The 21,065-nt window shown below is 49.1% G+C and overlaps 1 protein-coding gene across 4 annotated transcripts in view; it reads left to right on the top strand.

Annotated features, from left to right (window-relative positions):
• SH3BP5 (SH3 domain binding protein 5) overlaps positions 1-21,065 on the top strand; it is an 85,861-nt gene that overhangs the window by 56,432 nt on the left and 8,364 nt on the right. For 2 of the 4 annotated variants that reach the window (XM_069088406.1, XM_069088407.1), the window contains exon 4: positions 6,809-6,973. The exons of the other annotated variants lie outside the window; for them this stretch is intronic. In XM_069088406.1, the coding sequence (XP_068944507.1) occupies positions 6,809-6,973 (165 nt within the window). The remainder of the gene's footprint in view (positions 1-6,808; positions 6,974-21,065) is intronic. 4 annotated transcript variants of the gene reach the window in all.

Raw genomic sequence — 21,065 nt, 5'->3', positions numbered from 1 at the left:
TGTCTAGGTTTTTTTTTTTTGTGTGTTAAGTGTCTGAGGCTGGATTTGAACTCATGTCCTCCTGACTCCAGGGCCAGTGCTCTATTCACTGCCCCATCTAGCCACACGATCATGTACTATTAAATCTGATTCTCTTTGGAAAATAACATTTTCCTGTTTTGTTTCTTTTGCTGTCAAAGGAGAGTTTCATTTTTTTTTCCTTCATCTGGGTCAAATGTTTAGTGATTAATACGCACTAAAGTATCATTCTGCTGGATGGTGCCGTAGAAAGAGAGATAGGTTTGGAGTGGGACACCCCTGGTTCAAATCCTCCCTTTGCACTGATAGGCAAGTTTCTTTCCTCTTCTGGACCTTGTTTTCTTCATATATAAAACAAGGAGGTTGGATCAAATGACCTCCAAGGTTCCTTTCAGCCCTAAATATAGGATCCTGTGATTCTTTGCACAAGGAAATAGTTCCAAAGTCCTGTCCCAGGGAAGTTGCAGCTTTAGCCTTGTTATCAGAAATTTTCCTTAGTTTTTTTTATAGGAAGGTAAATATTTCTTTTTCTTTCTCTAGGAGAACAAACACCTGGCAGCACCTTGAAAAACTTAAGCTTTGTTTAATAAAATATAAGCCTACCAATACAGCTGGGTATAATGGAAAGGCTGTTTGGGATTAGAAAACCTGGATTCCCTGGACTTTGATTTTCCCCTCTGTGAAATGGGAAAAACTCTTGCTATACCTCACAGGGTCATGGTCACAATGAGAGGATGTGATACTTCCCCCGCCCCTTAAGATCATAGAGTGAGACTTAGAAATCTATCCAGTCCTTTTGCAGATGAGGAAGCAGACTCAGGATGGTTAGATGTATCGCCGAAGGTCACAAGTATAGTGAGAGCAATACCAATTTGAGTCATTTTGTTCTAACCCAAAGGACAGAGAGAGGTTCACACATCGAGTGCCAGAAAGGGTTTGGGGCTCTGGCCTTCCTGCCTCCAAGCCCAGCACTCTGGTCCTTCCACCAAGCTGCGTTTTTGTCATGAACGATAAAAGGGCCAAATTGATTGAGGAGTGTGATGGAGGGGTGTACGGCAGCTGTTGTCCTCAGGTGTGCTTTTAGTTAATGCATTTTCTCTGCCTGCTGCTCCCTAGGTCATTTGTGCTCACCGGGAAGGGGCTGGAGGGGTTCCTGAGTTAGCTGTCAGAACATATTGGGAATTAACCTTGAGGGATCACTCTGGCTCTGCAGAATCAGCCCTCTTTGTAATTGTGTTGCTGTTGAAACCTAAAGGAAGGATCCCACAGGCAAAAGTGAAGCCGAGGAAGGAGGAGGAGGAGGCAGAGTCATGTTAGTCTTTCTGGGTGCTCTAGGGGCCAAAGGAAGAACCAGGGGCATTCTGGTTGGTGAGAATGGGGACCTCTGATGGAGAACTGGTCACAGTTCGGAGGGCCCAGATTTTGCCTTGTGAAGACTCTGGACTTAAATATCGAGGAGGTCAGAGGAGGGTCAAGTCAGCGAATATTTAAGGGATTACTGCGCACCAAGCACTAAGCTAAGTGTTGGGGAGTCAGAGACAGGAAAAATGGTCCCTGCCCTCAAAGCGCTCCCAGTCTAATGGGGGAGACGAGACACCAACAATGAGGTAAGGACAAAATACCGACAGGACAGATTGGTGACCATCTCAGGGTCAGCAGATATGTGCAGGGCTCTGTCCTCAGATATATGACTGATAAGGCCCCTGTGCTCTGGGAGCTGAAGGCCAAGAGGGAGGGAGGCAAGATATTTTTATTTATGCCAAGAGTATGATGGGGTGCGGTGGAGACCTCTTAGCTTTGGAGTTGGAAGACTTGGGGTCCAAACCCCAGATGATTTATTTCACATGGTTCCCCTTCACATCCTCTAGGCTGCAGCTTACCTGTCTGGGCCCTGTAAATGGCATGGAGAGGCATCCTGCACAGGCTGTGGTCCCCACACCTAAAATGCTCTCCATTCCGAGCAGCCGCCCCACAACATCCGTACAACCTTCTAGGGGAGGCCTACGTTGTGTACAGTCCAAACCTGGGTCCGCACAGGATTATCTTCTGCCTCTCCTGGTCCATGGGGGTCTCCCATACGCCCCTCGCAGACCCCGCCTGGCCGTGGGGCACTGTCTGCTCAGCCTCTGTGTTCTATCATTGTGAGTTCCATGAGGGGAGGGGTCATGTTTTTGCCTTTCTCTTTAGCCCCAGCACCTGTCACTTAATAGTGTTTGTTAAACACTTACTACAGTGAATAGACATGAAGTTAAATCCTTCAGCTAGGTTTGAAGCTCCATGAGGGCAGGGATGATATCTTCTCATATCACTGCTAATTTCTTTTTTTTTTTTTTTTGCTTTTTTTGGAGGGCAGTTGGGGTTATGTGACTTGCCCAAGGTCACAGGACTAGTTTTTGTGTTGTGTCTGAGGCCGGATTTGAACTCAGGTCCTTGTGACTCCAGGGCTGATACTCTACTCAGTGTGCCACCTAGCTGCCCCACCACTGCTAATTTCTAACACCGAACTTCACATACAGTAACTTCTCCTGTGTTTGTGGATGATGATGAAAACATTCTGCCATCCAACTTGGGAGAGACCCCTACCCAGGACTCTATCTTCTTCCCTGTATTCTTCTATACCTTTTAAAAAAATACCGCGAGAGATTGTTGGTAGGGCGCTGGGCTTGGAATCAGAAAGACTCATCTTCCTGAGTTCACATCTGGCCTAGACATTTCTAGCTGTGTGACCTTGGGCAAGTCACTTCACAGTTTGCCTCAGTTTCCTCATCTGTAAAATGGCAAACCACTCCAGTATCTTTGCTGAGAAAACCCCACATGGGATCATGGAGATTCAGACACTACCAAACAACAATGGTAACACAAGAGATTTTGTCCTGCCATTTCAGTGGTGAATTTGCCCCTGGCTATCACTTGCACTCGGTACCTCTGCCAAAGGGCATTGGCACAAACCAGTGCCTTTAAAGTTTGGACTGCTGAGGATCTCCATAAGAGACTGATCCCAGGTTGTGAATGGTCTGAAAGTAGTTAAATCAAATCAGACAATCAGTATCAACCTGGCTTTAGAATGTGAATACACCTTTGAGAGGCATCTTGCCATATTGTCGAGTATTCTGGCTTTGGGGTCAAATTCTGCTTCTGACTCTCACTAGCTGCTTGAGCCACGGGAAAGTCCATGGAACCTCTCCCCCCTCCCCATTTTCTTCATATGTAAAACAAGGGGTTAGACAGGGTGACCTCAGAGGCCTGGTCCAGTTCTAAATCTCAGATCTCATGACTTAGTTTGGCCCCCTTGTTCCTTAAAAGAGGAAAAACTGAGGCCCAGAAGGTTATGTAGGTAGTAAGTGGCAGTCCTGGGGCTTGGATTCTGGTTCGGGACCTACAAGATCACAGATCCTCTGGCTAGAGTGGACCTAGAGGTCACTTGGACTTTGAGGAAGCCACGAGGGGCCTTTTTGAGGGCTGGGGTTTGGTGTTTGTTTACCCCGCCCCCCCCAGTAAATGCTTGTGGGATTGTGTTGGCCTTTAAAAGAGTGGAGAGGGTCTCTGCAGGTGGGAAAGGACTCTAGGCTTAGGAAAAGGCCAAAACTGAAGGCCAGAATGTGGGAAAACACTGGGGAGACAAGGAGACCTCTTTGTGTCCCCAGTGCATGGCCTGGTGCCTGGCACCTCTTAGGGTCTTGGTAATGACTGAGCACCAGAGGGCCGGGGTGGTAAAAGTCTGGAAAGGCAGGGTGACCCCAGGTCATGCAGGGCCCTGAATTTCATGTTAAAAAATGTGGACTTTACTGAAGGCTTCCAGCTGAGGAGAGACAGGGCCTTGTAAGGAAGATGAATCTAGCAGCAACATAGAGAATGGATTGAGGTGGGGAGGAAGAAGGGTATTGAGGTATGAGGGCTTCCTTTTTTCTTTCCTCTATCTGGAGAACTGATTATTCTCTTGAGCTCATGACATACACTTTTCTTGGGAAGGGGATGTTCATGTTAGAAGCAGAGGAGCCTGCAGCAAGATGAAAACCCCCTCCCCCCAAGACGTTTAACTTGGGCGTTACAGAATTTAAACACACACACACACACACTCACACTCTCTCTTTCTCTCACACATACAGTCACACACACTGCCATACGTACCCATATATTCACACACATACCCATATATACGTTCACACACACACACAGTCACACACTCACACTTATGCACACACATACCACAAAATAACCCTTTCTTCCTGGAAAATGTTAGGAGTCACAGATCCAACTATTAGAATTTGTTACCTTCTGGAGATGGTTTGAAACAAACATTAATTTGATTAAAAAAATGTGTGTCCAAGTTTGGAAGGAACAGACACAAATGTCTCTTTTCCTTTCCAGGGTAGCATCTGTGGGCACGTTTGTCCCTCTCCAATCAGTCTCTTCTGAACAGAAAGAACTATTTGTGAGACTTGCCCGTTAATGTGGCAGTGAGGGGGAGGACCATCCATCATAGTCTTCAGGCACCTACTGTGTTTTGGAAATTTACCAAAGGGACAGGTGACCCCATTTGACTGCTGTGGAATTGGACGTAATAAGAGTCAGAATCCCCACCCTTCCTTCTTGAGGTCACATAGTGAGTGACCTTGACTGAATGCAGGATACAGCCTGCTTGGAGGCCCATTTGACCGTGGTGACTCAGTGCCCCTTGGGCTGAAGTTTCTTGGATATATTCATGTGGTCAGCTCAGGGCTTTGGAATGGGCAGGGTCCCTTGTTGCTGGACCCGATTCCCAGCTTTTCCCTATTCTAACTTGATTCTTTTGATCATGAAACCTTTACTGATGTATCATACACCTTCCACATCAGGAATCTGGAGGACCTAAGGGAGAAAGCCTGGATTTGTCCATTTTTCTTTCCACTTGAAATCTGTTCACAATTTCCTTTAGTGCTTGTTTCTAAGGCTTCCTCCAAGTCTTATGAGAATGGGTGTGTAAAGTAGGATGTTTCTCCATCTCTTTTCTGAGTCATAGGTTCCTACCCACCCCACCCACAACTAAACTACTACCCTGTCGTGTTCCCTGAGGCTGAGAAATGAAGTACTTTGTAGACGTTTGACCAACCCACTTAACCAACTGAGAAGGCAAATGGTATAGGGTAGTGGTCCTCAACATTTTTGGTTTTGGGACTCTTTTACAAACTAAAAAATTATTGAGGATCTTCCCCTAGAGAGCTTTTGTTCATGTGGGCTTTATTGATATTTAAAATATTAGAAATTAAAACATATTGGTAGTATTAAGAAAAATAATTTTGATCTCAGAGACCTCCTGAAAGGGTCTTGGAGACTCCTGGGAATCCCTGGACCACACTTTGAGGACTCTTGGTTATGATGGAAAGAGTGCTGGCCCTGGAGTTATAAGACCTGGATTCAAACTCTGTCTTTGACACTATGTGTATGACAATTGTATTAACAATTTCACTGGGCCTCAGTTTCCTCCTTTGTAGAATGATGGTATCTAAGGCCCACCCTGGCTTCTGGACTCTATTGGAACTCAACAAGGCCCAACTGGCAAGGCAGGCCACGAACACTCACTCATGGTGCAGCATATACAGACCTGTGGCTGCTCCTCTGGGGAGTGTTGGCACCCTGCCTCCTCCCCTGGGTTATCTTATACCATGGCGTCACTTGGCTAGGATTGCCTAGCAGATCGAGGGCTGCCCCCGCTGTTGGGAAGGCCTGACTTCTGATGTAGACTGTTGGCCCTGGAAGGGGCTCTGGAGGTTATGGGGAGGAGGGGAAGGTGGAAAGAGCCCTTGGTGTCTGCATCTGGACTCACTGGACGGGATCTCCCTTCCCGGCCCTGCAGCTTTCTGCAGGGGCCACCCTGGAGGAGACGCTTTTGGGGCCTTGCTTTTCTCATCTGTAAAGTGAGAGGCTGGACTAGGTTGCTTTCTAAGACTCCTTCTTACCCTTAATTCTATTTTCCTGTGATCCTGTGATGTCCAGCACCCTCATTGTAGAGGGGAGGCCTAGAGAGGCCAGCAGCAGCAGCAGCAGCAGCAGGAGCCCTAAGGCCTCACTGACCTTTGGACCCCAAGGAATGGTATCAGCTTGTCAGCTGTTGCTCCATGTCTCTTCTTGCTGTGTCAGGATTATTTGTGTTGCCCTTGGGCTTGCTGGTCTGTTGGGTCCAGGGTCACTGACCGGCTAGATGAGGGATTTCCTAACTGATGGCAGTCTCTTGGCCAGTATTACAAAGGGTAAGCGTGGAATTAGTCACATTTTGGCTGAAGAAATAGGTTTTCCAGGAGCCACATGCAACAAAGATAGGTACAGTAATGCCAGTGGATAGTGCAGTCTCTGGTCAGCGAGAGGCCCTGGGTTCGAGCATCGCCTCTGAAGCTTATCGTCTGTGGGACCTTGGGCAGAGCACTTGTGGACTGTTCCTTATTTTCCTCAACCATAAAACAAAGGGGCTGGACTGAGGTCCCTTCTGGCTTCATAGTCACCGACCTATGAACATCCCACGTATTATGTGTTTGCCTTTGGGACTGACCCCCTTTTAGACTAGAAGCCCCGTGAGGGCAGGGACTCAGCCCTTTCCTGAGCTCTGTCTCTCTCCCGGGGACCCTGCCCCAGTCAATGTCTGTTCTCTGCTTTCTGTGGCTCACTTCTTGCACGCTTATCTGGCTATCTAGGTGTTGAAGTGTTAATTAACTGGAGTGTGCTTCTGGTGAGGAGCCCACTTCCACCCTAGACCATGAACGTTGGGCCCTCTCTGTGTCTGGCTTTGCCTCAGTCTGCCCGTGTGTCTCTCTTCCAGGCCCAGCTTGAAGCCCAGAAGGCGACTCAGGACTTCCAGAGGGCAACCGAGGTTCTCCGAGCTGCCAAGGAGACCATCTCCCTGGCTGAGCAGAGGCTCCTGGAGGACGACAAACGGCAGTTTGACTCTGCCTGGCAGGAAATGCTCAATCACGCCACTCAGCGGGTAGGAGCCGGGAGGCCTTGCTTGTGTCATGCCTTTCTCTGCCTCTCCTTCTTCCCTGTCTTATTGACTCAGCCTGAATGCCTCTAATGGGGGCTCAGGGCTTCGGCAGGCTTGCCCCATAGCAGAGGTTTCTACTCCCAAGTGACTCGGGCCCTCACAGGGAAGATGCCACAGAGGCAGCATCCCTAGTGGTGCCCAGGCTTTGTGCCAAGCATCTGCTGCCTCTGTAGGGAACAAAATTCATGCCTGGAAGGCTTAGTGACTTTTCCTTCCTCCCCACCATGGTTTGAGGTCCACTGGATTCATGGCCGGACCCTTGGGTGGGGGAGGGGAGTTTTGGGAGGTGTCAGCCTGCCCTGTAACAGGTGGGCTTTGTTAGGTGGAGAATCGGCAGAGCACATGTGGATCCCCAGGACTGAGGCCAGCCAGGAGGGGACCGTCAGGCCTGGCATCCTCGGGCTTGAGCTGGAAAACCGGTCTTGCTTTTTAGAGACTTTCTGTTTTATTGGGGGAAAGGGGGGGTCGTCTAGATAGAGGAGGGCAGCAGGCCCTGTTTATTTAGTCCTTTCTTCCTCTAGATTTAGTCAGGTCAAACTTCCCCAGTGTCTGTGGCTTAGAAGCACAAGGAGAGCTCACAGGATCAGAGGCCTGGAGGGTTTAATTGACTTATCCAAGATCACACACCCAGGCAGGAGTACGTGGCAGATGCCGGATTTGGACGCAGCTCCTCCTGACTCTGAGTCTAGTCCACTTTCTTCTGTATCACTGTACCCCACTGGCTGACTGCAGTGCCTTCCAGCAGGAGCTAATATCCATATAGCATTGAGTGCCTTACAATTACCCTCTCCTTTGATCCTCCCAGCAGCCCTGGGAGGCAGGTGCTATTCTTATCACCCCCATTTTACAGGTGACCAAGCTGAGGCAGACAGAGGGCAGGTGCCTTGCTCAGGGTCACACGGCTGGTCTGAGGCTGAATTTGAACCCAGGTGTTGCTTGTTCCAGATTGTGTCGCTGCCCTGGCCGCTGTTCCAGGGACAGCACAAATGTGGGAGCAAGAACAGCTAAGCAGAGATGAATTTCAGCCGTTGTCCTGTTCTGGTGCCCTGCTGCCTGTGGGCTGGGGCAAAGGAGGCTGCCAGAAACATAAGCTTACGTGTGAGGTTGGGAGCCAGACGATGTGGGCTTGTGCTTGCCCGTCCCTCCTGATCAGCTGCAGGGTTCCTGGGGGGCGTTGGCTAGTGTCACGCCTCAAGTGTAGAGGCCATGGGCTGTTAGAATTTTTGCAGGGGTGAGGGGTCGCCGACACCCTTAAATCCTCCAGCGTCTGGGGCTCCCCCACCCCAGGAAGGTGGCTATGGTGGTGACCTCTCACAGCTGCAGGGGCACATCTGGCCATGACACCATCATGAGCTCTGGGCTAGGAAGAGCCCTGTCCCCCCTGCTGGCTCCCCCATGACCAGAGGGGAGTTTCAGAGGCCTTTGGGGGCCCTGACAGCTTTGAAAGGGGCTTGATGGATATTCAGTGCATTTGCTTCCAAATGATCCAAAGCTGCTCCCCACCCCCACGTGCCATCTGTTTCCCAGCTGACACCCTGCTTAGAACTGAGCAGAGTCCAGTGATTGAAGCATGTTGGTTACCTATTCTGAAATCTGTGCTTCCGTTCTTTAGAAACAAAACAACCGAAGTGCAGTGGGCCATCTCTCTGCTGGAGATCTTTCTGAGAGACCTTGGGCGTGGTGAGGGCATGGGGGGTGGCAGGTGGTGGGGCCAGCCCATTCTCCTGGGGCTCTGCCAACATCCCTTTGATTCATTCTTGCTTAGGCAGCTCCAGGCTGGCAGGGCACGTGCACCTTTAAATCTGAGTTTGAATGTGGGAGCAGATGTGTGCAGGCCTCCCTCTGGTCCAGGTGACCTGGACCCAGGACAGCACTGAAAGAGACATTCTAGAGAAAAGCCTCCAGCCAGAGGCTGTGCTGTGTCCCCTGTGGGGCAGCTCAGGAAGAGGGACTGTTAGGACAGTGCAGTGGACAGAATGAACCATGTGTCTCCAGCCTGGATGTTACCAGCAGCATGATCAGAGTTTGGTCACTTAGGCCCTTTTGGCCTCGGTTTCCTCTTCCGTAAAATGTGAATCATCAAATTAAAACTGGGAAGGATTTTTGGAGTCATCTGTTCTAATTCCTAGAAGGCAGCTTGATCACTGGGGTTGGTATCTGAGGGTCTGAGTTTGAATTCTGATTCTGCTACTTAGCTGAACCTGGGCAAGTCCCTTAACGTTTCTTTGCTCTCTCATCTGTAAAGGGAGTGGGGTTCAAATGGATGATTCCCCCTTAAGAGGCAGCTAGGTAGTTCAGTGGACAGAGCGCTAGGCTTGGAGTTTGAGGACCTGAGTTCAAATCAAACCTCAGACATTTACGGTGTGACCCTGGGCAAGGAGGTCACTCCACTCCTGTCTGCCTCAGCTCCCTTTGGCAGCCACCTCAATGGGATATTTGTAAGGTGCTTCACAAAACACTTTGGTGTTGCACAAATGCTAGCTATTATCACTAGTTTCTAAATAGATGAGAATAACAATATTTGCACTGCCTACCTCACAGGGTGGTTGTGGGAAGAACTGTGACGGCCAGGATGGCTTAGTGGACAAGGGCTGGTCTGAGAGCCATGAACACACAGGGGATCATAAGCCTTGTGGGCAAGGGTGGTAGAATGCAGAGCCGGCCATGGAGTCAGGGACTCTGGCCCAGGGAGCTCCTGAAGACTGTAAGTTATAGATGGACTGCTGATCGGTATCAGTGATGGCAGTGCCTGTGCTGGGAGATCTCACAATCAAATCACAGGCATATATATGCATATGAATGTGTATGATGTATGTATGTATATATACGTACATGTACATACAGGATGTCCCAAAGCTTTAACTTCAACTGCAAAGCTTTCAGAGACAGACTTCTGGGACCTCGCACGCACGTGTGTGTGTGTGTGTGTGTGTGTGTGTGTGTGTGTGTGTGTGTGTGCGTGCATGCTCTTATATAAAGCCTTACACACATACATTTCCCAAAGTGAGCGAATGTGATCAAGGCAGCCGTGCTTTCTGCCCTTCCGTTGGGCGAGAGGTGGGCAGCACCGGTGGAGTTTACAGGTGAGGTCAGTGGAGATGCTGAAGGAGGTCACCCAGGTGCTCTGACTGGAGCCCAGCTTGCTTCTTCCTGTACGATGCAGTTGCCGAGGTCACCCTTGACGACCCGTGGTAGTTCTGCTACAGACTGTGGAACCACGTCCCCATGATGGCAAGCTTCTACACTATGCATTCCTCAAAGGCAGGGGAGCCCTCATGGGCCATCCCACCTCTCTGCTCACTTTGCTGCTATAAGTGCTATAGGATGGGAGTTTTAATTCTGGGAAATCTGTTCCTTTTGGGGACTGGTGATGGGCAGTGAGGTTTTCAAAGGGCCTTAGTCACCCAGGCATTGTGACCATAGGCAGGGCCACACTTGCAGTGAGGACCCCCTGGATTCTAAGCTTCAGGCACTTCCCAGCTAGTTGGGTGAGTATCTCTCAGGTCCCTCACCTGTAACATGGGCATGGTACCTGTCCTGCCTGTCTCCTGGGCTTGGTGTGAGGCTCAGAGGAGACCCTGGGCTTTGTAAATGTGAAATGTTCAGTGCTGGGAGCCACCTTTGCTTCTGCCCCGGCGCTGCGATGGCCCGGCCACAACCTGCCACGGGCCATCAGCTTGGGATCAGGGGAGCAGCTGCAGAATTAAGGCCTCATTGCTGAGGTCGTAGGGTCATTCAGTGAGCCAACCATCAAACAGCAACTTCCTTCTCCCTCCCTTCCTCCTTCCCTCCTTTTCTCCCCCCATTCCTGTCCCTGCAGACTGCAGGGTTGGGTTCTTTGGATAAAACAATTTTCTTTCTCAACATTTGCTGAAAGATGTAGGCTAGGAGAGAAAAGGCAATTTGGAAATGCCAACAGGAGGAGACACCCAAGTGAAGGGAAGGGTGGAGAGAAGGGCTCTTCTCCCCTCAAGAATGAGCCGACGAGGTTGTCTCTGGGTTGGCAAGATCACTGCTGACATCAGCTAGTCAGTCAGCAAGCATTTATTAAGTGCTTACTGTGTGCCAGAGACCAGGATGTGCTCAGGGCCACATTGGGTCCTGGATGTCTGGCGTGTTGCCTGTAAGAGAGCCAAGGCCCCCTCGGTGAAGAGGGAGCATCTGGGCTGGGGTTGCCCTCTGCCCCTCCCTGCACAAAGGCTTCGACCTGGCCCAGGGGCCTTGCTTTCATTCAGACCCTTGTCCCTCCAGTGCCCAGCACGATACCTTGCCATAACAGGCACTTAATAAATGCTTGTTGAAAGGGTGGGAGGCCCTTATTTGCTCCAGACTGAAGGGGGAACTGTGGTCGACGGGGTGGTGGGGCCTGGACACTTACTTGGGCAGGTCACTTTACTTTTGTCTGCCCCAGCTGTTTTGTTTTGTTTTTTGGAGGGGGGAAGGCAGGGTAATTGGGGTTAAGTGACTTGCCCAAGGTCACAGCGCTAGTTAAGTGTCAAGTGTCTGAGGTCACATTCGAACTCAGGTCCTCCTGACTTAAGGGCCGGTGCTCTATTCACTGCCCAATTGCCTCAGCAATTAACTGGGGATTCTAACAGAATCTGGCAGGGCAGTTGTGAGGAGCCCACACGGTGCCTGGAATGCAGTAGGAGCTTAATAAATGCTTGCTTCCTTCCTTGGGCCGGACATATCTGGATGACCATGCTTTGTAGGTTTTGTGCACTCCCGCTATCCTCACCCATATCACATTACTTTGCTTGAGGCCACAGGAAGTTCTTGTGCTGTTTTTTTCTCCCCCTGCCCCTTGCCACCTGGTCAGATCAGGGCAGGTACAAAAGGGCAGGGATGCACCCCCAGGGGTGATTTTAAGGAGTCCAGATGGCCCGCGTTCCCTGTTCTGGAGGCCTCTGGCTGGGCCTGCCTGGAGAAACATTCAGACTTGGGAGGTTTAGGACACAGGGTGGACACAGGTGTGAGGAAGCCGGGGGCGGGGGGGAGCGCAGCGCCGGTAAGGGCTTCCATGCTGGACTGGAGGCAGGAAGACCCAGCCATCCTACTGACTGACTTCAGATACTCACATTCAGCATTGCTGCCTCTGGGCTGACCCACTTCTGATGTGAGGCTGTGTGTCCTTGGGCAAGTCACTTAACTTCTGTCAGCCCATTACCTCATCAGTAAAATGGGCATAATGAGAGCACCTGCCTCCCAGGGCAATTGTGAAGATCAAATAATAACTGTAAAGCACTTTGCACAGTGCCTGCATGGCACATAGTAGGTGCTTTTGCCGTTGTGACAATTTCTCTCCTATCTATGGACTTCATTCTTTTTATGCCATTCAAAGCCTGCCTCTGACATTTACTAGCCCTATGGCCCTGGGCAAGTCACTTAGACTTCCTGAGCCTTCATCAGGAAAATGGGGATAACAGGGCTTATCTGCCGGGATGCCACAAGCATTAAGCCCTTGTTGTGTGCTAGGCACTAGGGTTATGAGATAAAAAGGAAAGGTAATTCCTGTCCTCATCCCACTGGGGAAGGCAGTGGGTGGGCTTGTAGACAAGCAGGAATAAATAACAGGTGATTGGGGGTGGGGATCAGGTAAGGCCTCACGGAGAAGGTGGCACTTGAAGGATTCCCAGATGAGCTTGGTGGCTCCTTCCTCTCCCTCCTTTTACAGTAATGAGGCTGCTTGGGTCAGACCTGATGTGTGGGAAGGGAAGTCCGGGCCTGTCCTGCACAGGCAGGTGTGCATCACATGGGAAGGGCCTTGAAGGCCAGTTTCAGAAAAGCTCAGTCAGATATGCCTAGAGCACTTGGCCAACCCGGAGGTGCCTGTCAGTGGCAGTTGTTGGCTGCTGGATCACTGGCACCATGTGGGCACCTTGTGTGAGGGGAATGTGGGGAGTGCTCAGCTCGATGGCATCCCCATGCGGTCAGTGGCCTGGTGTGTCCCACGATGGCTGGAGGCTTCTGGGCCTCCTTCAGCTCTATGGATGCTGGGGGCGAGGGGAGAGGAGGGGAGGAGAGGGAATGAGCTGTTTTCCTGCCCCTGGCCTCCCTTGTTTCGGTTCCATGCCCCTCCAAGCAGAGGTTATGTTCTCCTTTGTGCATTTGTAGCTTTACTTGCTGACTTTTGAGAAACCAGGCACATAGTAGGAGCTTAATAATTATTTGTGGATTTACTGATCCTGCTGGAGGCAGAGGGATGGACTGCATGACCTCTGGAGACCCATGGTGGGGTGGAGCACAAACACCAGACCGATTTCCCATTGACCGTCTAGAGACACAGCAGGAGAGAGCTGTGGTTTTATCAGTGTGGGGAATGGCTGGATTTGGAATTAGGAGACCTGTTCTTGAGGCCCACTTCTGTCCCAGAGGGCCTGGGTTAGTCTTTTTATCTGTAAAATGAGAGCATTGTTCTAGATAATGATTTCAGGACCTCAGGGGTCCCCCAGCTCTAGAATCTAAGGATCTTCTACTAAAGCAAAGGCCAAGCTGTGAGTCACTAGGTGAGACAGGGATCACTGAAGGGCACAGACAGGAGTGACTTGTCCAGGGTCACATTGCCTCTGACTCATGGCCCTTTGATCCAGCTGCGAAATGATGCAGCCTCTGTTTTCTCAAAGATAACGCTGAAAAAGAAAAACAGGCATCCTCTGAAATCCTGCTGATTGATCTCTAACATTCACTGTCATCTCTCACTCTTGTGTCTGACCCACTTCTCTACCTGCCACACTCCATCCTTCCTCCTGGCGCTCTCCCTGCTTTCCTGTTTGGCCATTTCCCTCCCCGCCCCTTCCGTCACTGGCCGCTTCACCCATCTCACACTCCTGACACTGCACTTCAGCCTGAGGATTTCCCTGGTTGCCTAGGAAACATCACCAAGGCAACGAGTGCAGACTCTCTTCCCCTACAGGACCTGAAACCAAATGCTGCATCTTTGTTGGAGAGGTCCTCCTTGTTTCACACGGAATCCCTGAGTTGGAAGGGACCTTTGAGGCCATTTAGTGTAACCCACATCTGAGCCCCTCCCTCTGAAGTGCCTGGCAGTGCTAGGATGCCCTTCCTTAACACAGAGGCAAACAGGTCTCTGCTGAGTCCTAGCATGGCTGCTAATCCCATCCTCTGGGACCACTAGCGCTTCTCTGTGATGGCTTTTCACATATCTGAAGTCGGCTGTCCATCCCCTCCTTCCCAAGGCTTTCTTCTTCAGCCTAACCATCCCTCCTTCTCCTCGGGGTCCCTTGGCAGCACAGTCTGGGGGAGTCTTCAGCATTCTAGTCACCCTGCTCGGAACATTTCCCAGCTTTTCAGAATGTGGTACCCGCCCATAACTAAATGCACTGCTCCAGATGAGCTCTGGCCACGGCAGTGACCAGCTGAGTGACCCCTTTCTCTTTCGGGACACTAGGCTGCTTGTACAGAAGCCCTCATTGTTGACTCATATGGAGCTTGAGGTCCATTGGAAATGACCAGATCTTTTTCCAGGTGTGACCTAAAACCTCCTGTGGCTGTTTCTTGCCTAAACTATTTTAATAACCTAGCAGGTCTCCATGCTCCCCGCTCTTAATCTGAGGTCCATGAATTTTCTTTTTAACATTTTGATAATTTTATTTCAATACCATTGGTTTTCTTTTGATCCTATGAATTAAAAAATAACATGATTGGTGGGGGTGTCCATAGGCTTTACCAGACTGACTGCCAAAGGAATCCATGACCCACAAAAGGATTGTGCATGACTTGACAGTACAAAGCTTCTATCCTGTCATTTAAGTCTTTCTACAATTGGGATCCATCTTTCCTGTCCAGATTTATTCCATTCTCTTGCCCCTTCACCCTGTGTGGTATAGTGGAAAGGGTGCTTGATTTGGTCTTAAAGGCCCAGGTTCAAATGCTGGCCCTTCCATTTATTAGAGCCAGATAAGGCACTTGGACTCTGGGCCTCAGTGAGTTATCTATAGAATGGGGGAAGTGGACTAGGCAGCCTCTGAAGGTCCGTGACCAGGCTGGCTGTTCCCCATCTCGCACCTGAGCGCATCTGTGCCCATCACAGAAGCTGCCTCTTCCACAAAGCCCTTCCTGAGGCCCTCCTGGGAGTGATTTCTTCCTCCTCCAACCTTCTTAGAGCTTTTTGTCAGAATATCTCTGTTTAACGTCCCCATTACGTCCATTCTGCATCATCCTTATGATACACTCCTCAGCACACACCCTCATCCTAAGATCCCTGAAGGAAAGGACAGCTTTTCTCCATCCATTTTTCTTTCTTTCTGTAACAATAATAGCATTTATGACTCCATATACTGTGCTAAGCACTTTACAAAGATGGTCTCATTTGAGTCTCACAACACTGGGAGGTAGGCAATATTATTGTCCCCATTTTTCAGTTAGGGAAACTGAGGCAGACAGGTGAAGAGACTTGTTCAAGGTCACACAGCCATTACATATCTAGGTCAGGATTTGAACTCGGGTCTTCTTGACTTAAGGCTCAGTACTCTACCATCCAGGTGCCTCATGTCTCTGTTTCTTTCTCACTGTGTGTGTGTACATTTCAAGCTCTGTGCTCACCTCTACCCCTTCACCCCCAAGTTTTCCTGACCTTTCTCAAGACCCAGTTGGGATCTCACCTGCTCCAGGAGGCCTTTCCCAGCCTCTCCAGCTGCCTTCCCCTCTTAGGGGACCTTCTGTCCACTGTCCTAGCCCAGTCTCAGACGCTTAGCTCTGCAACACTCAGCAGCTCCCTTCTCTCCCCCTCTACCTACTCCTCTGTAAAATGGGGGGATAGTAAAGGCAGCTGCCTTAAGGGGCTGTTGTCAGGCTCAAACACACGTGCTACAGAAATGCTGGCCATCATCACTCCTATAGCTCTGTAGCTCACACCTCTCCGGCTGTTTGGATTCTGGTCCTTCTTTCTGCCTCTGTGTCCCCAGTGCTTAGCACCATGCCTGGCACACGGCAAACATTTCTTAAACAGTCATTGAGTTGGGAGTACAAAGAAAGGCAGAAACAGCCCCTCTCCTGAAGGATCTGACCTTCTAAGGGGGGAGACAACCTGGGAACAGGCAGGAAGGTGGCTGCAGAGGGCAGGGTTCAAGCTGTTGGGAGTGGGAGTGGGAATGGGGGGGGGAGAGCGAGAGAGAGAGAGAGAGAGAGAGAGAGAATATGTGTACATGTGTGAGAGGGAGTATGTGTGTGTGTTTGTGTGTGAGAGAGAGAGGAGAGAGAAAGAAAGGAAGGAAAGAGAGAGAAAGAAAGAAGGGAAAGGTCTCCTGAGGAGTGTGATGTTGGAGCTGAGTCCTGAAGGAAGCCAGGATTTAGTGTCTGTGGCATTGAACACTATAGGGTTGGAGAGATGAAATCCTGTGGATTATTTGGGGTGCTTCATTTAGAATTTTTTTTTAATTTTACATGGAATCATAGTCTGGATTACAGGTGTATCAGACTTTATGAAGCAGATGTGTTCCTTAAAGGTTGTATCTAAATTCATGACCCAGTACCCTTGAGGAGGAGAGCTGGGGGGATGAAGAGAATCTCCCAGATTCTCACTCAGGGACCAGAGTAGCCCCTGAAGTGTCCCACCAAGGGAGACATGACTTCAGAATGTACCTGCCATCATTGGAGGAAGGTGTTATTGCCTTAATGTATTGAACTGGCTCCAAAGTCATAACAGAAAAGTTGGCATGATCCTGGAATGAAAGGGAAGCCCTAGAGTAGAATTTGCCAGTGTCCCCCGCCAAACACCTCAAAGATTTTTGTAAGGTCAATAGCCACGGCTGGTTACCTGTTTTGGAGGTTTGGTTTTTAGTCTTTCAGGTGGGCATACCTGGATTTTTAAATTCACCTCAAGGTTTAAGGTGTATTTATGCAATAGCTGGTTAATCAGCAAGCATTTATTAAGTACCTACTGTGTGCCTGGACTCTAGATGCTGAAGTCCCAACTAAAATCCCACCCTCTACAAGAAGCCTTCCCCAACCCCTCTTAAGTCTAGTGGCTTCCCCCTCTTGTTTCTTGTTTATTCTGCATGTATCTTGTTTGTACATTGTTGTTTGCATGTCATCTCCCCCATTAGAGTGTAAGCTCCTTAAGAGCAGGGGCTGTCTCGCCTCTTTTTGTACCCTCAGTATTTAGCATGGTGCCTGGCAGGTAGTAAACGCTTAGTAAATGTTCATTGATTGCTTGACAAAAGATAGAAACACAAAGTGAACAAAATAGTAAATAGTCAATAAATGCTGAAACATGAAACAGTAATAAATATGAAAGTTATTGCCCTCAGAGAGTTTAGTCTATTGAGGGAGGCAAATGTGCTTATGTAAGCATATACAGAATTTATAGAAAATAAATGCAAAGTGAATACAGGATCATGGCTTTATAGCTGGAAGGAATATCAGAAGCCATCATGCCCAGATCCCCTTGTTTTACAGACTAAGCAGAGGTTTGGGGACACAGACTTGGTAAAGACCAGAGCCATGCGGCTTGGCCCATGCTGCTTGGCCGGGGTTGGAAGGAGAGGATTTCCCTGGACCTCAGGGCAGGGCTGTGGCTGGAGAACCATGCGAGGGGAAGCAGCTTAGCTGGTCAGCTAGGGGAGGGGAAGTGAGCCTTTCTTTCCCCACAGGTTTTTCAATGGTGCCTTCCTGAAATTGTCCCCAGTGAGTTCTCAGAGAGTGATCTAACTTCCTCTTGGCTCCCCCAGGGAAATCTCCAAGTTTGCTCATCAGTCAAACCCCTTCCTCTACTCAGCAGCCAAGTTCTGTACAGCCCTTTGGGTAAAACCAGGTACATTCCCCCACCAAATCCATTTTCTTATGATTAGATTGTGGTCTAATGAATTTCCTAGTGATTTGAAGGACAAGAGAGATACAGGCCCTTGGAGACGTGGCGTTAGGAAGACCCCCATTCAAATCTTGTCTCAGGCCCTTATTATTGAAGCGACCAGGAGGTGAACTGAATGGAGGAGGAATATCTGAGTTCTAATCTGCCTCAGACTGATACTAGCTGTGACCCTGGGCAAGTCATTTAACTTCTCTCAGACTCAGTATCTGTCTCACGTGGTCATTGTGAGGATCAAATGAGATAAAGTGAGTAGCAAAACTAAATTTGTTTAGTCATGTCTGATTCTCTGAGTCGCCCCATTTGGGGTTTTCTTGGCAGAGACACTGGAGAGGTTTGCCACTTCCTTCTCCAGCTCACTTTTTAGATGAGGAAACTGAGGCAAACAGGGTTATGTGACTCACCCAGGGTCACACAGCTAGGAAGTGTCTGAGGCTGGATTTGAACTCAGGCCTTCCTGACCCCAAGAAGGTGCTCCATTCATGCTACAACCTGGCTGCCTGGAGTTAGAAAGACCCGAGTTCAAATCCAGCCTCATATTCAGAGGCTTTGCGATCTTGGGCAAGTCACTTAGCCTCTATTTACCTCAGTTTCCTCAATTGTAAAATGGGGATAACAGCACCTATTGCAGGCTGTTGTGAGGATCATTTACAAGTGTTTAGCACAGTAGCTGGCGCACAGTAGGTACTGTTTGGAATGCTTATTGCCTTCTTTCCTTTCTGAGCCTGGTGTTCTATCCACTACACCATTTGGCTGGCTCAGTTACCACCAGGAGGGCGTTTCAGGTCTATGTCTCACTTTAAGTTACAGAGTCTGAGTTAGAAGTGACTCTGATCATGAAATTCAACCTATACCTGACCAAGACTCCCTTGTACAGTCGTCCCTCCCCTGGGAGAATGTAAGCTCCCTAAGGGCAGGGACTGACTGGGACCCAGCAGTGACCCTGAGCACTCAGGAAAGATTTACTGAATCCAGTGGCTGTCCGGCCTCTACTGGATCACTTGTGATGGAGGAACCCTGGACGTTTTCCCAGGAAGACCTGAGATGAAGCTTGGCCCCTTTCTCTGCTGTCACTGACAGCACAATAAGTGCTGTAGCAAGAAGGCAAGAACCAGAAATTAAAGGCATACTTCTCAGTACAGAGGAGTGGGGAAAGAAAAATGCATCCACCATGTCTGTGTAAGAGACAGACGGTGCAAATTACAGGTGGTAATCTCAAAAGGTGTTAGCAGGGAAGGAGACTGGGAAAAGCCGCCTGCCGAAAGAAGGTGCAACTTGAACTGTCTCCAAGGGAGCCAAGAGGCCGAGATGTGGAAGGAGGAGAGTATGCTTTCATCCAGAGCAGACAAAATGACTCCTGTTTGCAGATGGTAAGCAGGGAACTCACGTTGGACTAGGATTAGATTAGGGGACTGGCAGGTTTTCATAAATACATTTGGTGGCAGCCTACCTCTTTGGAGTCACACAGTTGATTGACAGGTACACAGACTACAAGAACCCACTGTGCTTTTGACTGACGCTGATTTAAAAAAAGATCATCCAAATGCAGCTCTGAGGGCTTTCTTCCAACAAGACATCCCTCCTGCACATGTCGAAATCATACAAGATTCCTTTAAAGATGGAACATCAGAGGGGACCTTGTTTGACAGGGAGATGCATACCCAACAGCAGTCTTCACCACTTTATGTGGGATTTCCAACACATTCCAAAATTGCAGAAGAGTTCTTATATAGATGGTGCTGAGGTCCTTTAAATGCTGCTTCCTGCAGATTTATGTGCTTCTGATTTAAAGGAGCTATTTCAGAGGCTTCTAAGGAGACTCATTATATCCAAGAAAAAACAAGGAGATGAAGAATGCCTATTGTCCAAACTATGACAGATGTAGTTCAACAGATAACCTGTAAGGGTTGCAGATTGCAGAAGGGAAATGACAGAAGTATGAAAGATACAGAAAAGGAAAAAGAGCCACAGGCCTGTCAAACAGCAAAAATGAAGGGTGACCTGGTGGACAGCTCACAGGCTCCATCAGTATCCACCCATATGTTAAAAGACTTAGGAGGCTCCCAGCATGTTGGCTGGACTTGGAGGTGGATTTATAAGAAGATATGGTCATAGCTTAGTGCCTGTTTCACAGCAGTCTGGCTGACAGGAATGAGACAGGACAGGCAGGTATTTCTGGGTTTTGATCTGTATGGCTGGGGGGGGGGGGTCCCACGTCGAGAACAGACTCATGGAGTATTGAAATGTATTAAGGTTTTACCAGAAAACCCTAGTGAGTCTGAAAAAAAAAACCTAACAGAAATAATTAATGGTTTTATCAAAGGAACCAGTTGAGAACTAAATTTATAAAAATCTTTAGCTTTTCTGTATATTACCAACAAAATCCAGGAGAGACAGAAAAACAAAACCCACCTCTACTCGGTCTCTGGTGGAGGTGGGGAGGGGAGCAGAGATCTGAACTTCTGAACACAGCCCAGGCAGGCTTTGTTTGGAAGCTTTTTCTCATAGCAAGCCTGAATTATCCTCTTTCTAGCTTATAGCATCACAGCTTCAGAGCTGTCCTACAGGTAGTAAAGAGCAAGCCTGGGATGCCTCTGGACCCAGAGCCAGTGCACGGGGCCTGGCACATAGCAGGTGCCTAATAAATGCTTGCTTATTTGATCACCACATGGCTTCTTACCCCACCGTTATTAGTTTTGCTTTTTGGAACTGAGGAAAACAAGTCTACTTCCACACAACAGCCCCTCTGACATTGAGAACAGCTCCAGAATCTCAGTAAGAATTAATCAATTGGACTCCATCTGGCATTTCAACAACTGAGAATTTGGTTAGGGTGAATTGTTTTCCCAGAGCCTGATTATCTGCCTCCACTGGGAGGCAGCTGGGTAGAACAGTGGGGAGAGAGGTCGGTTTTGACCTCAGACACTAGCAGTGTGCTAAGCTGGTGAAGTCACCCTGTCTGTTTTTTCAGCACCTCTTTCAAAAGGGTTATTCTGAGGATCAAAACGAAGCAGTGCCTAGCATACGATAGGTGCTGAATCAATGCTTGCTCTTCTCCCCTGTGGATAAAACTGAATCCTGAGCCAGTAAAACAAGGGATGAAGACCCTACAACCACAGCATCCTTGCCCTTTGAGAACCAGCCTGAACAGCTCAATTTCAGATGTGAGGAGGACTAGGCCATTTCTGGCCCTGCCTTCCCCCTCCCCCC

The sequence above is a fragment of the Petaurus breviceps genome, unplaced genomic scaffold (genome assembly GCF_028583685.1).
Source record: "Petaurus breviceps papuanus isolate PSGF00001 unplaced genomic scaffold, PetGlider_PUasm1.0 185, whole genome shotgun sequence".
Taxonomy (NCBI): domain Eukaryota; kingdom Metazoa; phylum Chordata; class Mammalia; order Diprotodontia; family Petauridae; genus Petaurus; species Petaurus breviceps.
The sequence above is the reverse complement of the archived record's forward strand: the minus strand, read 5'-3'. Positions and strand labels throughout refer to the sequence as shown.